At 39.2% G+C, this 12,725-nt stretch overlaps 2 protein-coding genes across 3 annotated transcripts in view; both read left to right on the top strand.

The window, feature by feature from the left end:
* Mcc (MCC regulator of WNT signaling pathway) overlaps positions 1-12,725 on the top strand; it is a 445,938-nt gene that overhangs the window by 37,570 nt on the left and 395,643 nt on the right. The window lies entirely within an intron of this gene.
* On the top strand, positions 4,678-5,859 carry LOC107144757 (guanine nucleotide-binding protein G(I)/G(S)/G(O) subunit gamma-10-like). The gene has a single exon (XM_048791973.1). It carries the CDS (start codon positions 4,721-4,723, stop codon positions 4,925-4,927), a length of 207 nt encoding a protein of 68 aa, XP_048647930.1. The 5' UTR covers positions 4,678-4,720; the 3' UTR covers positions 4,928-5,859.

Raw genomic sequence — 12,725 nt, 5'->3', positions numbered from 1 at the left:
TTTTTTTTTTTTTTTTAAAGAATCTGCTTTCTGTAGACCCTATCAAAGATGTGGATGGGGAAATACAGAAGCCCTCCCTCTGGAGACTGACATTTTCTCAGGCAGGTTTCTACACGTGTACTGTGAAAGAGGCAGTCTAAGAGGAGCGTGTTTTAAAATGCTTATGAAAAGAAACCCAAAATCAGTTCTAGAGAGGGAAATGGAAATTCTGCACTACCTTACAAGCATTTCGTAATGTAGCACATGCTGTGAGAACATCTGTGAAACTGCTTCAAAAGCATGCTGGGTCCCATAAGGGTCATGCTAAGCAAATGGTCCTCACCGAAATGCTTCATCTCCTGGGGTTCTCATGCATTTCCATTTGCGATGCCGCCAGGTTTGGGGCACCATATCAATCAAAGACAGCTATATTTGCCAAAAGAACTATCTAGAACTGCTGGGTCTCCACTAGGACTTGGCCCGGGGCTAAATCCATGACAGCAGTTTGCCTTTGTCATCCTCCCAGAGATTCTTGGACAGCCCTGGCCTCCTGTGGCCTCTGGCCTCTCAGAGGCAGTCCTCTAGCCTTAAACTAATTCAAGGTAAGTTACTAAAAAAAAAAAAAGAAAAAAAAAGTAACATTTTGTGGTATTTCTCCCCAACCCCATGTTTAGTTTAACTGTGAACTTCTCTAACTTCAGATAAGAGTCTAATGAAGGAATTTCATTTTTAGGGATTGGGGGAGGGTGTACACAGGGAAGGACCCTCTCAGTGTCCATAACATTATATCTTTAAAACATTTTACTGAAATAGTTGGCAGTGTATTTTGCAAATTGTATGTAATGAGCCTATTTTATTTTTAGAAAGGAAAAAATAAAGTTTTTTAAATACAAAAAGTCATCCTCCAAATACAGACAAATGTTCCACCTATGTCTGAGATCATTCTCACCCAAGAAAACGTGTTTTTTCTTTGTCCCAGGCAGGACTTAAATTTGAAATAAAAAAACCAACCAAACAAACAAACAAAAACTTAAATCTAGCAATACATATACTTTTGGGGGGGCAGGGGGCTGGGTATCAGGACACTCAACCACTGAACCACATCCCCAGCCCTATTTTGTATTTTATTTAGAGTCTCACTGAGTTGCTTAGCACCTCACTTTTGCTGAAGTTGGCTTTGAACTCTCAAGCTGCTGGGATCACAGGCGTGCACCACTGCGCCTGGCTTACATATGCTTTTTTCCCATATGCTTTTAAAATCATGTACTTGTTGTGGTTTGAAGATATTGCTGGATAAGACAAATGTGACCAAAGAAACCAATTCACACCTATATTTTTTCTTCCTTCTTCTCCCAAACGCATGTGTAGACTATCCTGGGGCTTGACAGCTGTAACTTCATGGGCTGTTTTATCTCAGAAGGGACTCTGCAACTGGTTCCAATACAATACTGCTCTTTTCTTGTTCCACTGTATGCTGTTCCTTTTCCTGCAAAAAACAGAGGAATTTCAAATAAGCAGACTCACAATTTATCCCTTTGTCTTTGGATAAGACCACACAGAAATCACTAGAAAGTGGAGGTCCCTGACCTCTGCTGAGGCAGTACCCTGCTAGGGTCCTGCTGAGAGTCTACCCCAGGATGTACTGTTGAAGGAAGAAAGGAAGGAGTGAGTGAAAGGATCCTTTTTCGGTTCCTGAATACATTGTTGAAACCCTTACATCATAATCCTGGTCTCATTTCATTCTTCTTTCTTCTATGTCCCAGCCACCATTTCTGCTATTCATGTACATAAAAAGACTTTATTAGGATATTCTACAGCCTTATCTTCTCCAGTCTAAGTCATTTGTTTCTTTTAGCTTTCCTCACAGGCCCTATTCTCTAGCTTTTAAAATTAGCTGTTTTTCTGTCACTTAAATCCCTGGTGCTAAAGGTTATCAAGTTGGCTTCCAGTAAGGGTCTACCCTGACCTGAGAGTATTTACACAATTGATTAGTTCGTAAGCCATCGGTGCTGTTTTGTTCCCAGTAAGAGGTCTGGTGGCCCTCTATTTGATTTTCATGACCATTAGAGATTGGACAGGCACTCACGACTGATTGAAGGTCAACAGCAAATCAAAGCATACAACAGTGTGGACTTTACCTGTTACATTGCAATATACCTGTCACCCAAAGTGGATTGATTAAAAGTTGAATCTATCTTGCAAGCCTTTTTCACTGGGAGAAATAAATCGAATAAAAGATTGACAAGTTCATAATTGAACTTTATGCCTTTATTTGTGTAAGAGCTTGAGAGACTTCTTGAAAGACCATCCCCCTTCATTTTTAGACACTTTCTTCCCCATTAGCATTAAAATATAATGACTTTACAGTACTCCTTCTTTAAGGTGATAATTTTGTATGGCTGGAAAAAATATTGGAGAAAAAGATATTGGTGCAAAAATAGGCTACCTTATCCCTACTATCAAAAACTAATGTTTTTGTTTGTTTGTTTAAAAAAATAAAACACTGGGGACGGTGTGCCTCCCATCACTGTGCATCACTGCCCGCTAAGGATCTGAAAATGAAAGACTCCAGGGGTCACCGTATAGCTGTCTTTCTGTGTCAGGAGGGTCTGTCTGCCGGGAGAAGCATTTATTAATTCCCATTCACTGGAGGACATTGCTGCCTTTCTCTGCTATTTAGACTGTATTCTTGTGTCTGGCTTTACTTAAGTTTAATATTTAAACAAAATGTTTACCCTGGAAAGATTTTTCTGATGTGAAGCCAGTGGTGTCTGGAACCATGGTATTTTCACAATTTATGTATCCTTACCAGACTCATAGCTCTTCCACATGTGTTCTTCTTTCCAAGGTTATGCACCAAAAGGAGAAGAAAGGAGGGGCGAAGACAGACTGACCCCACTAACAATGCAATGCCCGCCTACCCTGTGGGCACTTCATCTCTTGCAAAAGGGCTCTGAGTCTTGTCATAATTAAAAACTTTTGGAATCTGAGAATAGACACAGGACCAAAAAAAAAAATTCTACTGTGAGATGTAGTATGTGCTGTGCATTTTATTCACAGTAGTGGTGAACCCACATGTCAGTACCATTGTTTCCATGATAGTTCTCATTTTCCTTCCTCTTCCTATTCCCTTTTTTCCATACCCTCTCCATCCATCCCTAAATAAGGACCAGGTTCAAGCCCATAGGACTCCTGAAGAAGATCAGCAAAACCAAAGCTATTTGCTGGGTTGATTTATTTATTTACTTTGAGACAGGGTCTTATCATGTTGCCCAGGCTAGTCTTGAACTCCTGGGCTCAAGCAATCATCCCACCTCAGACTCCGGAGTAGCCAAGACTACTTTTGCCAGTTCTGGTTCTCTTCTAGCCACTGCCAAGAAATGGAGCAGCTGGTCCTCTGTCTCAAAATGCTCTCCCTCAGTGGGCCACCCTGTGGCAGTTCCAGATATCACTGGACTTAATGGCACAAACACAGGGCTCCGTGTGTTGAACAGTCTCAGTGGTAGCATCATCTGTCTGAGAGTCAGAGCAGATGTGGAGAAAGGGAATGTGGGGAGGATGTGTTTATTTGAATTTTAGCCAATTTACTAGTAACTCAGGTTAAAAAAATACATATCTTTAAAAAAAATCCTTGGGGGATGAGCCAGCTATGAGAGAATGTCAGAATGTATCCATACGGAACATGTGGTCTTCCTCATCTGTCAAAGGAGGTGGTTGGAGTAGATGGTTTCTAAGTCCTCTTCCAGTTCTAAATTCAGCTGTAGAAAAATAATGGTGGGATCACAATGTACACCCCCGATACCTGCCAACCTTCAAGGAGAATGGTTCAGTCAGAGGAAAGGCAAGGAGGGGCAGGCAATGCCTGACCTAGTTGCTCAAATGGTATCACATTCCCAAACCTCCCTACATTGGTGCCTGAGACCCAACTTAGGACTCAAAAAAGGCTGCCTCTGTCTTTCTGGAACCTGGGGATGAAAAGTGAGACCAGGACCATACTGCAAGCTGGAAGGAACTGAAGTGTTTGAGTTGCATCTGAGCTACTCACTGGTGGTCATTAAGAAGACTGTGTTTAAGAAAGTGCTTTGTATCGTGTTTATTTATACACCTCTGGCATTTACTAGCTCTGTTTGGGATAATTTACATAAATGAATTGAACCTCAGCTTTCCCATCTATAGGAGTATTTTTTTTGTAGGGTCTTATGGGGATAAATCAAATAAAGTAGTGCAAAGGCCACTTTTAAATTTCTATTATCATTATTGTTATTATTGTCATCTGGTTATTGGCCTAGAAATGGATTCCAGGTTTTCAATATAGACAAATGTAGTACTAAATGAACCGTTACCTAAAAGAGCTATATAATTGGTGAACAATAGAAGACTTTTCCATTAACCTAAGGAGGAGAGCCCAGATTTAGCAACAATAAAAAAGGACACTTGTGGTGTTTGCATCCCAGTAATAAAAGCAGGCATTGGTCTGGAGGCCTAACACCATGCAGAGGGCTGCCTATCATTTCCTCATCCTCCAGTTTGTAAGGTCTAGATGTAGACTATATAGTTGTTACCTAAATAAATTTGAGGTCCACCTGACCCGGTCTTGCTTCTTTCCTGCTTTCTTCAAAGAAACTCAATGCAGTGACTCTTAAAGAATATCAAAGGAGATGCATTCAAGACCTACAACTATAGTTTTAATAATTCCAATCTAGCTGGCTCAGCCGCCCTCGGAGCCAGCGCCGCCGCCGCCATGTCTTCCGGGGCCAGCGTGAGCGCCCTGCAGCGCCTGGTGGAGCAGCTCAAGCTGGAGGCCAGCGTGGAGAGGATCAAGGTCTCTCAGGCTGTGGCAGAGCTTCAGCAGTACTGCATGCAGAATGCCTGTAAGGATGCTCTGCTGGTTGGAGTTCCAGCCGGAAGCAACCCCTTCCGAGAGCCCAGATCCTGCATTTTACTTTGAAGACTTGGAAGAAGTTTGTTGAGAAATGCCTTCAAGCACAAAGTAATGAATGACTGACTCCAAGTCTCAAGAAAACACTTTTCTTTAGCCAAATGACTGAGATATTTCAGACCTTTCCAGTGTCCTGATCTTACAGCCAAAATTCTACAGAAATTAATGATTTTCTACTCAAATAAGGAAACTGAGTGAAGAAATAGAATTGTTTTAAGTAATAATGGCTTGGTTCTCCTGAAGAACTGCTTTGTATTAAGATAAAAACCTTACCACCAATATACTAAAATACACCTCTTTAATAAGTGAGTTACTGGTGTTGCTATACCTAGAATATCATGTATGTTTTATTAACTGGATGTTTACATTTTAGGAAGGAAAACACTTTTGTTTATTAAAAAAAAATGGAGTATTTGTAATTTGTTGTTCCTAAGATTTTTATACTATAATAAAATTTGTTCTATCATAAATTTATAATTACTAAATGAAGATAAGAAAGTATAAAATTGTGGGGGAAGAATAGACTTTACTAATCAAATGATGCCTTGATTTTTTCTAAATAAGAAGATTGTTTTATTTAACACAAGAGGTGTTGTTTAGAAAGATTCATGTTATGATATATATTAGGTTGTCTCATTTTATGTAAGAAGCAGATTTGAACTCTTTTTAAGTTCCTTTACTTTGTGGTTGCACTTTTAAAAAGATACTACATTATTTCATGCCTTTAAAAAAATGTTTAAAGTAGGACCTACATACAGAGCATTGCAAATGATTAAAAACAAAGTAATGTGAAAATATTATGACCTAAAAGAATTCTTCATGTCACAAGTGTTTGACTTTGATGATGTGCCTTTGATTTAATTTGGGATACTTTTAGAAGGATACTTCGTGTTTGGAATAATCTTTGAAGATCTTGGAAATAAATTCTGTTTAATTCATCATTTTCTATGACAGCAAAAATAATAATAATAATAATAATTCCAATCTATATTTTTCAGCCTGTAGCCACTCTAATAGCTCTTTCTTTCTATTCCTCACTTTCAATTGTCAACTGAAACTCTTTACAAACCTTTGGACTCTTTGGTTTTTAATTCCTTCCCTTTCCAGGGGTAGGCAGACTATGATCTGCCAGATAAATTTAGCTTGTAACTGATTTTTGTACAGTCATCAAGCTAAGAACCTTTTCTTGTTTTGTTTGTTTCTTGTGTGTGTTTTTTGAGGCAAAGAAGAAAATAAAAACAAAAGAAAACAAGAACAGCCTCATTAATTTGTCCGGACTGGTCTCAAACTTGTGATCCTTCTGTCTCAGCCTCCCAAGTAACTAGGATTTGTCTTATATTTAAAAATAATTTTTAAAAATGTGACAGAGATTACATATGACTCTCAAAGCCAACTTCACCTATCTCTTTACAGAAAATGTTTTCTAATCCCTGTTCTACATCATTCTCTTTTCTCTACTGCAAATAAAAGTGTTCCCCCTGCATCTGTCATGGTTATTCCTCTGCCCTAGGGTATTAATCAGCTTTCCGTTACAGTAACACGTATCTGAGACAAGTCAACTTACTAGGAGGAAAGGTTTGTTTTTGCTCACAGTTTTGGAGATTTAATCTAGGCTTGCTGGCCATGATGCTTTTGGGTCTGTGGCGAGGGCCCAAAATGATAGAAATACCTGTTGGAGGAGGCTGCTCACTTCATGGTGGCCAGGAAGCAAAGAGAGAGAGAGAGGAAGTGACCAGGTCCCAATATCTCCCTCCAGGGACATATTCCTAGTGACCTAACTTACTCCCACTGAGTCTCCACCTCTTAAAGATTCTCCCACCTCCCAATAGTACCACAGGCTGCTGACCAAGCCTTTAACACATAGACCTTTGGGAGACACTTATCCAAATCCTAGCATCTAGTAACCTAATCTGCAAATACACAGTGAGCATAGGGGATCGAGAGGAGGAGAAAAAGATGTGAACACTTACATGTTAATAGTTTTTGTCTGTTACACTATGATTATAACAGTAATATTTTTAAAAAATCAGTATCTGTTATTGTCAACTATAGTAATTATGAGTTGTTAAATTTCCAGTATAATCCTTTATTTTTGTCTTTCTCTCTTTCTGTTCTCTCTTCCTCCTCTTTCTTCATTCGCCAACAAATTTACTGAAAATGAGTTTCTTCCTGTTTCCTTAGAGGATATAGACATCATTCTTCTCTCTATTTCCTCCATCTTCCCCCTCTTCTTTCCCTTCTCGTATTTAACTCTTTCTCCTTCCTTCTTTTTCTTCTTTACTTTCTTATTTTTCCTCCCTTTTTTTAAACAAATATCTTCTGAGTGCCTTTAGAGCAGTGTGCATTGAGAATCCAGAACAATTAAGATATGGTATTTGCCATAGACACACTTAGTTGGTGAGTCAGAGAATTAAATTAACCACACTATAGAGTGTTAAGTGTTTGTAACAAAAATGAGATCAAGGTGTTGTGAATTTGACTGGGAATGGAGTGGAGAGGAAAGTCGGGAAAGGTTGGAGAGTAGGCATCAAGGCTGGGAAGAAGGGACAAGGTAATGCAGACGGGGTCAGCAGTGCAAACCTCAGAGATGGGGGACACTGGCAACTAGTCCAAGTATGGTACTGGAATGCAACGGCAGAGAGTAGCCAGGGGCAGATAACAAGGTCCTCCGATCCTGAAGCAACCCATACTTCTTCCTAAGGGAACTATTTCAAAATTTGAGGCTGAGGATTAAAATATCCAGACTTGTTCTTAATAAAGAACACTGAGGCTGCAATGAGGAGAAATGCTAGGCTGGAAATAGATCAATAAGGGGCCTGTCCAGGAACTGGGTGAGAAAAGAGGAAGTATGCACTAAGAAATGAGGGCCCAGATGTAAGAAAATGGCCATCAAAAACAACAGCTAGCACTAGGTAAGCAACTGCCATGCACCAGCCTTTTGCTGAGCTCCATCCATCAGTAACTGTCGGCTCCTTGCAACAACCCTGTGACTGTTCATGTCCCTATTTTACAGATGTGGGTGCTGAGGTGCAGAGAGATGGAAGCTGTTGAAGAACCATGACCCCAGCCTAGGAGTTTTGCTTCCTCGTCTATCATCAGTACCGTGGGTCTCTAGTAGAAAACTTGTGAATGACCATTGACTTACTACTGAGACACCTCCTGAGGGCTCCTGCCATATTCATCTCTGTCTCTCCCATGGCCCTTTTCATCTACTTGCTCTTTGCCATATTATTTCATTTATCTGTGTTTTGTTCAGATGTTCCTCCCCTTTCCTATCTAACCAATCTTCACTACTTTATAACTCCTGCCCTTGTTTCAAGGTCATATATGTCCCATCATTCTCTGCAACCCTCCAGCCAGCCTGTGTGAGTCACTTACACTCAGATGGCTTCCAGGTCAGGCCCAGGACTCAACTGAAACCTTTCTCTGAGCCTGCCTTTCCTACCAGCTTGCTCCCATGTCACCAGCTTGGCCTGCCTAAATGCTCAGGCACCTGGGCTCTTTATGCCTTTTTCAAATTAATCCTTGGTTGGTTTTCCACCTGATCTCCACACATGCTGTGTGTGTGTGTGTGTGTGTGTGTGTGTGTGTGTGTGTGTGTTTATAGTGCTGGGACAGAAGTCAAGGCCTTGCACATCAGGTAGACACTCAACCACAGAGCTATATGCCAGCACCCCAACCACTTTTTTTTTTATTGTTTCCTTAGCTCAGACCTTGGCCTGCCTTGTGGACTACCTACCCAGAGTAATCCTTAACCCCTAACAATTATGTTCCTGCTGTCTGTTGTTTGGTTTTAGGAACTGTGATCTTAGAAGACATTGCTCCACACACCACCTTGCGTCATCTTTCAGCCAGGGAAACCTGCCTCCGGAAGCTCTAACCTGGGCAACCCCAGCTCTTTGATTTCTTTCTTCTTGCCTGTAAGACTTACCATATGATATACCACAAAAGCAGAGCTTTGTGATGCGTACCTATAACTCAACAACTTTGGAGGCTGAGGCAGGAGGATTGCAAGTTCATGGCCAGCTGGGCGACTTAGAAAGACCCTGATTCAAAATAAAAACAAGAATTAGGGATATAGCTTAGTTGTAGAGCCCCTGTGGGTTCAATCCCCAGTACTGCCAAAATAAATGAATAAATAAATAAAATATACCACAAAACAAACACTTCTTTATCTACATAAATTCAATATTTCAGTATTATAACATTCATGTACATTTTAGCGATTTCCCCAATTCAGTATAAAAATGTCTTAAAAGATGGGGCCTTAGCTTCTCCACAGTGCTTAAACAGTGTTGAGAAAAATGTTCAGTAGACACTAGAAAATAATTTGTTTACAAGGTCCTTCTACAATGTTCTATATTATAACAAATATTTTGTACATGAATTGATTGCAATGTAGAATATTTCTACTTTAAACCTTTATGAAATAATGCAACCCCAAAATAGAAAGAAGTAATACCCTAGGACTTGCTATCTTTGATCCTCACACCTACTACTTCCCCATTGTATAGATGATTTTCAGAGAGGAAGTTACTTTCCAAAAGTTACACTATAAATAAGAGGTGGCCTCTGAAGTTTAAAACCAGGTGTATCTGCTCCGTATGTGGCGTTCTAACCTATCTCAGCTCCTGTATACCTCATCATATGGGAAATGGAGCCCTGAAGAACTTGTCTCTTCAGTTACAGAATCACAAAGACTTGAGTCTTCTAAGTGAAACCTTTTCCCCTGTGAAAGAAGGACACTAAGAGTAGGAGGTATAGTCATTTGCTTAAAGTCGCAAAATGCATCTTCAGAGCTGTAGGACCAGGGGTTGGGTCTCCTCCATATTTCCATATAAGAAAGCTGGCGCCCCAAACCCTCAGAGTCCTGCTTTCTCCATCACTCTGCCACTTAGACTGATAGGTTGCAGCCTCAGTGTTGAATTTAGGACATCTACCAATTTATGGGATGGTCTGCACAGAGAATCCCTTGTGCCACTGTGGGAGCAGACTTGAGGCATGAAAGCAGCAAGAGCTGGGGGTGGGGCTTTCTGCCCCCCCATCCTTTTCCCATCCAAATTCACTGCACAAAATATATTTATTTACCAACACATTATACACCCAAGAGCAACTACATCAACAACAGAATACCTTGGTCAGGGCTTCAGAATAGCTCTACTAGCTGGCATTTAGATCAAGGGTTTTCCAAATTTAAAGCATTCAAAGAACAAAAGCAGGGAGATTGAACACTTGATTTTAGAAGTCTGGCTTAAGGAATTGTGAGCAAAAACATATTATCTGAGTTCAGCACTATTCCTCATATATCTCCAAATATTTTGTATGAGCATGTATATGTATATGTGTGCATATATGTGTGTGTAACCCATTTTTTGATAAAATGCAAATATGCAATGACACCATCAATTTAGGATTTTGGATGTAATGTTCTTACTTGATCCCAAGGTAATTATTTATCATGCTGCATGAATACCTCAGACTTCACTGTCTTTGTCCTTGGGATACACAGAACAAAAAGGGTTAAAGAAGAAATAAAGGAAATGGATTTTTCTTCTCCCTGACCCCTTCTGTGCCATAGTCACTTCAGCCAGTGTCTACTCAGTGCATGACCGTGCATGAGGCTCTGTGCTAAGGGCAGCCAGGGGACACAGATGAGCAAGTCCAGATTGCAGGATGCTGCCTTCCCTCACTCTCTCTTGCATTCACCTCTGCCTGTCTCTACTTATTTCCTCTGTAAGATAACTCAGTAAAGAAAACAGTAATGGGAGCCAAAAAAGAATTTTTTTAGCTGTTTTATTCCTAAGAGTAAACATAACATTGGATATTTGTCATTGCAGACAGCAGTATAGATAAACTTTTAAAGAAGCCTCAAAAAATATTTTTAAAGCATTAAGCTGACAGAAGTGCTAGAAATCTTCTATCCCACATGTGCTTCTTCCAATATTATCTTAGATCCTCAGGAGTAGCACTGAGCTGGAAAAAAATGGGAAGAGTGACAAGAAGAAATAGAAACTGACTTAACCTCTAGTTTGCTCAATTTGGGTTTTCTTTACTCTGTGTCTCTCCTGTTCAAACTGTGTATTGGTAATGTTTGAAAAAGAGCACTTGGAAATTTTATTTCCATTTTTAACTCTTCTGTATTCTTAATCTTTTTCCTGGTAATTGATAGTTTTGACTGCATTACTAGATGTTCTCACACATGTGGTTAACCTGTTTCTCAGTTTCTTTATCTATTAAATGAGGATAATACTATCAGCCTTATAGGTATGCTTTAAAAAAAAAAAAAAAAAAGAAACAAACTCATACTTTAATGGTCAATTGTTTTTGACAAGGATGCCAAGAATGGGAAAAAAGAATAGTTGTTTCAACAAATATTGCCAGGACAACTGTATATTCACATGCAAATAAAGTTTAACATCATACCATATGCATCAGACCATACAAAACTCAACACCAAATCAATCATAGAACTTAGATGTCAAATCCAAAACTATAATACTCTTAGAATAAAATAGAAGTAAAAAACAAAGTAAATCTTGGTGATCTAGCATCAGGCAAATATTTCTTAGGTATGAAAAGACAAAATGGTTTGTTATCACAGTAATTTTTTTGTTTGTTTCAAAGGATGACATCAATAATGAGAAAATAAAACTCACAGAATGGTAAAAAATATTTGCAAACCACATATCTAAAAATAACTGGACATTCAGAATGTAAGAAAATATATAAATGGCCAATACATACATGAAAAGATTCTCAGCTTCATTATTCAGTAGGAAATGCATGTCAAAACCACAATGAGATACCACTTCATGCATATTAGGATGGCTCTAATAAAAAAGATAGCAATTACAAATATTGGTGGTGTGAAATTGCCAACCTTATATCTTTTATTTTTTATTTGTTCTAATTAATTATACATGACAGTAGAATGCACTTAGAATAAATGAAGTATAACTTCTCATTTTTCTGGTTGTACATGATGTAGAATCACACTGGTCCTGTAATTATACATGTACATAGGGAATAATGTCCGATTCATTCTACTATCCTACCTACCCCCCTATCCCTTCCCTCCCTTCACTCCCCTCTGCCTCATCCAAAGTACCTGTTTTTCCCTAGCTGCCCCCTTGTGAATTAGCATGCACATATCAGAGAAAACATTCGGTCTTTAGTTTTCTGGGAATGGCTTATTTTGCTTAGCATAATTGTCTCCAGTGCCATCCATTTACCTGCAAATGCCATAATTTCAGTCTTCTTTGTGGATGAGTAATATTCTTTTGTGTATATGTACCACATTTTCTTTATCCATTCATCTGTTGAAGGTCATCTAGATTGGTTCCATAGTTTAGCTATTGTGAATTATGCTGCGATAAACATTGATGTGACTATAGTATGCTGATTTTAAACCCTTCGGGTATAAATTGAGTAGGATACTGGGGTCAAATGGTGGTTCCATTCCAAATTTTCAGAGGACTCTCTATACTGTTTTACATAGTGGTTGCACCAATTTGCAGTCCCACCAGCAATGTCTGAGTGTCTTTTTCCCCCCCATCTTTGCCAACATTCACTGCTGCTTGTATTCTTGATGATTGCCATTCTGAATGAGATGAAATCTTAGAGTAGTTTTGATTTGTGTTTCTCTAATTGCTAGAGATGTTGAACAATTTTTTCATATTATTTGTTGACCAATCATATTTCTTCTGTGAAGTGTCTGTTCAGCTCCTTAGCCCATTTATTGTTTGGGTTATTTGGGGTTTTTGTTAGGTTTTTAAAGTTCTTTGTATATCCTGGAGGTTAATAGTCT

This window comes from Marmota marmota, unplaced genomic scaffold, assembly GCF_001458135.2.
Source record: "Marmota marmota marmota unplaced genomic scaffold, marMar, whole genome shotgun sequence".
Classification (NCBI taxonomy): Eukaryota; Metazoa; Chordata; class Mammalia; order Rodentia; family Sciuridae; genus Marmota; species Marmota marmota.
Note: the sequence above shows the minus strand (reverse complement) of the source record. Positions and strands in the feature narration are given on the sequence as shown.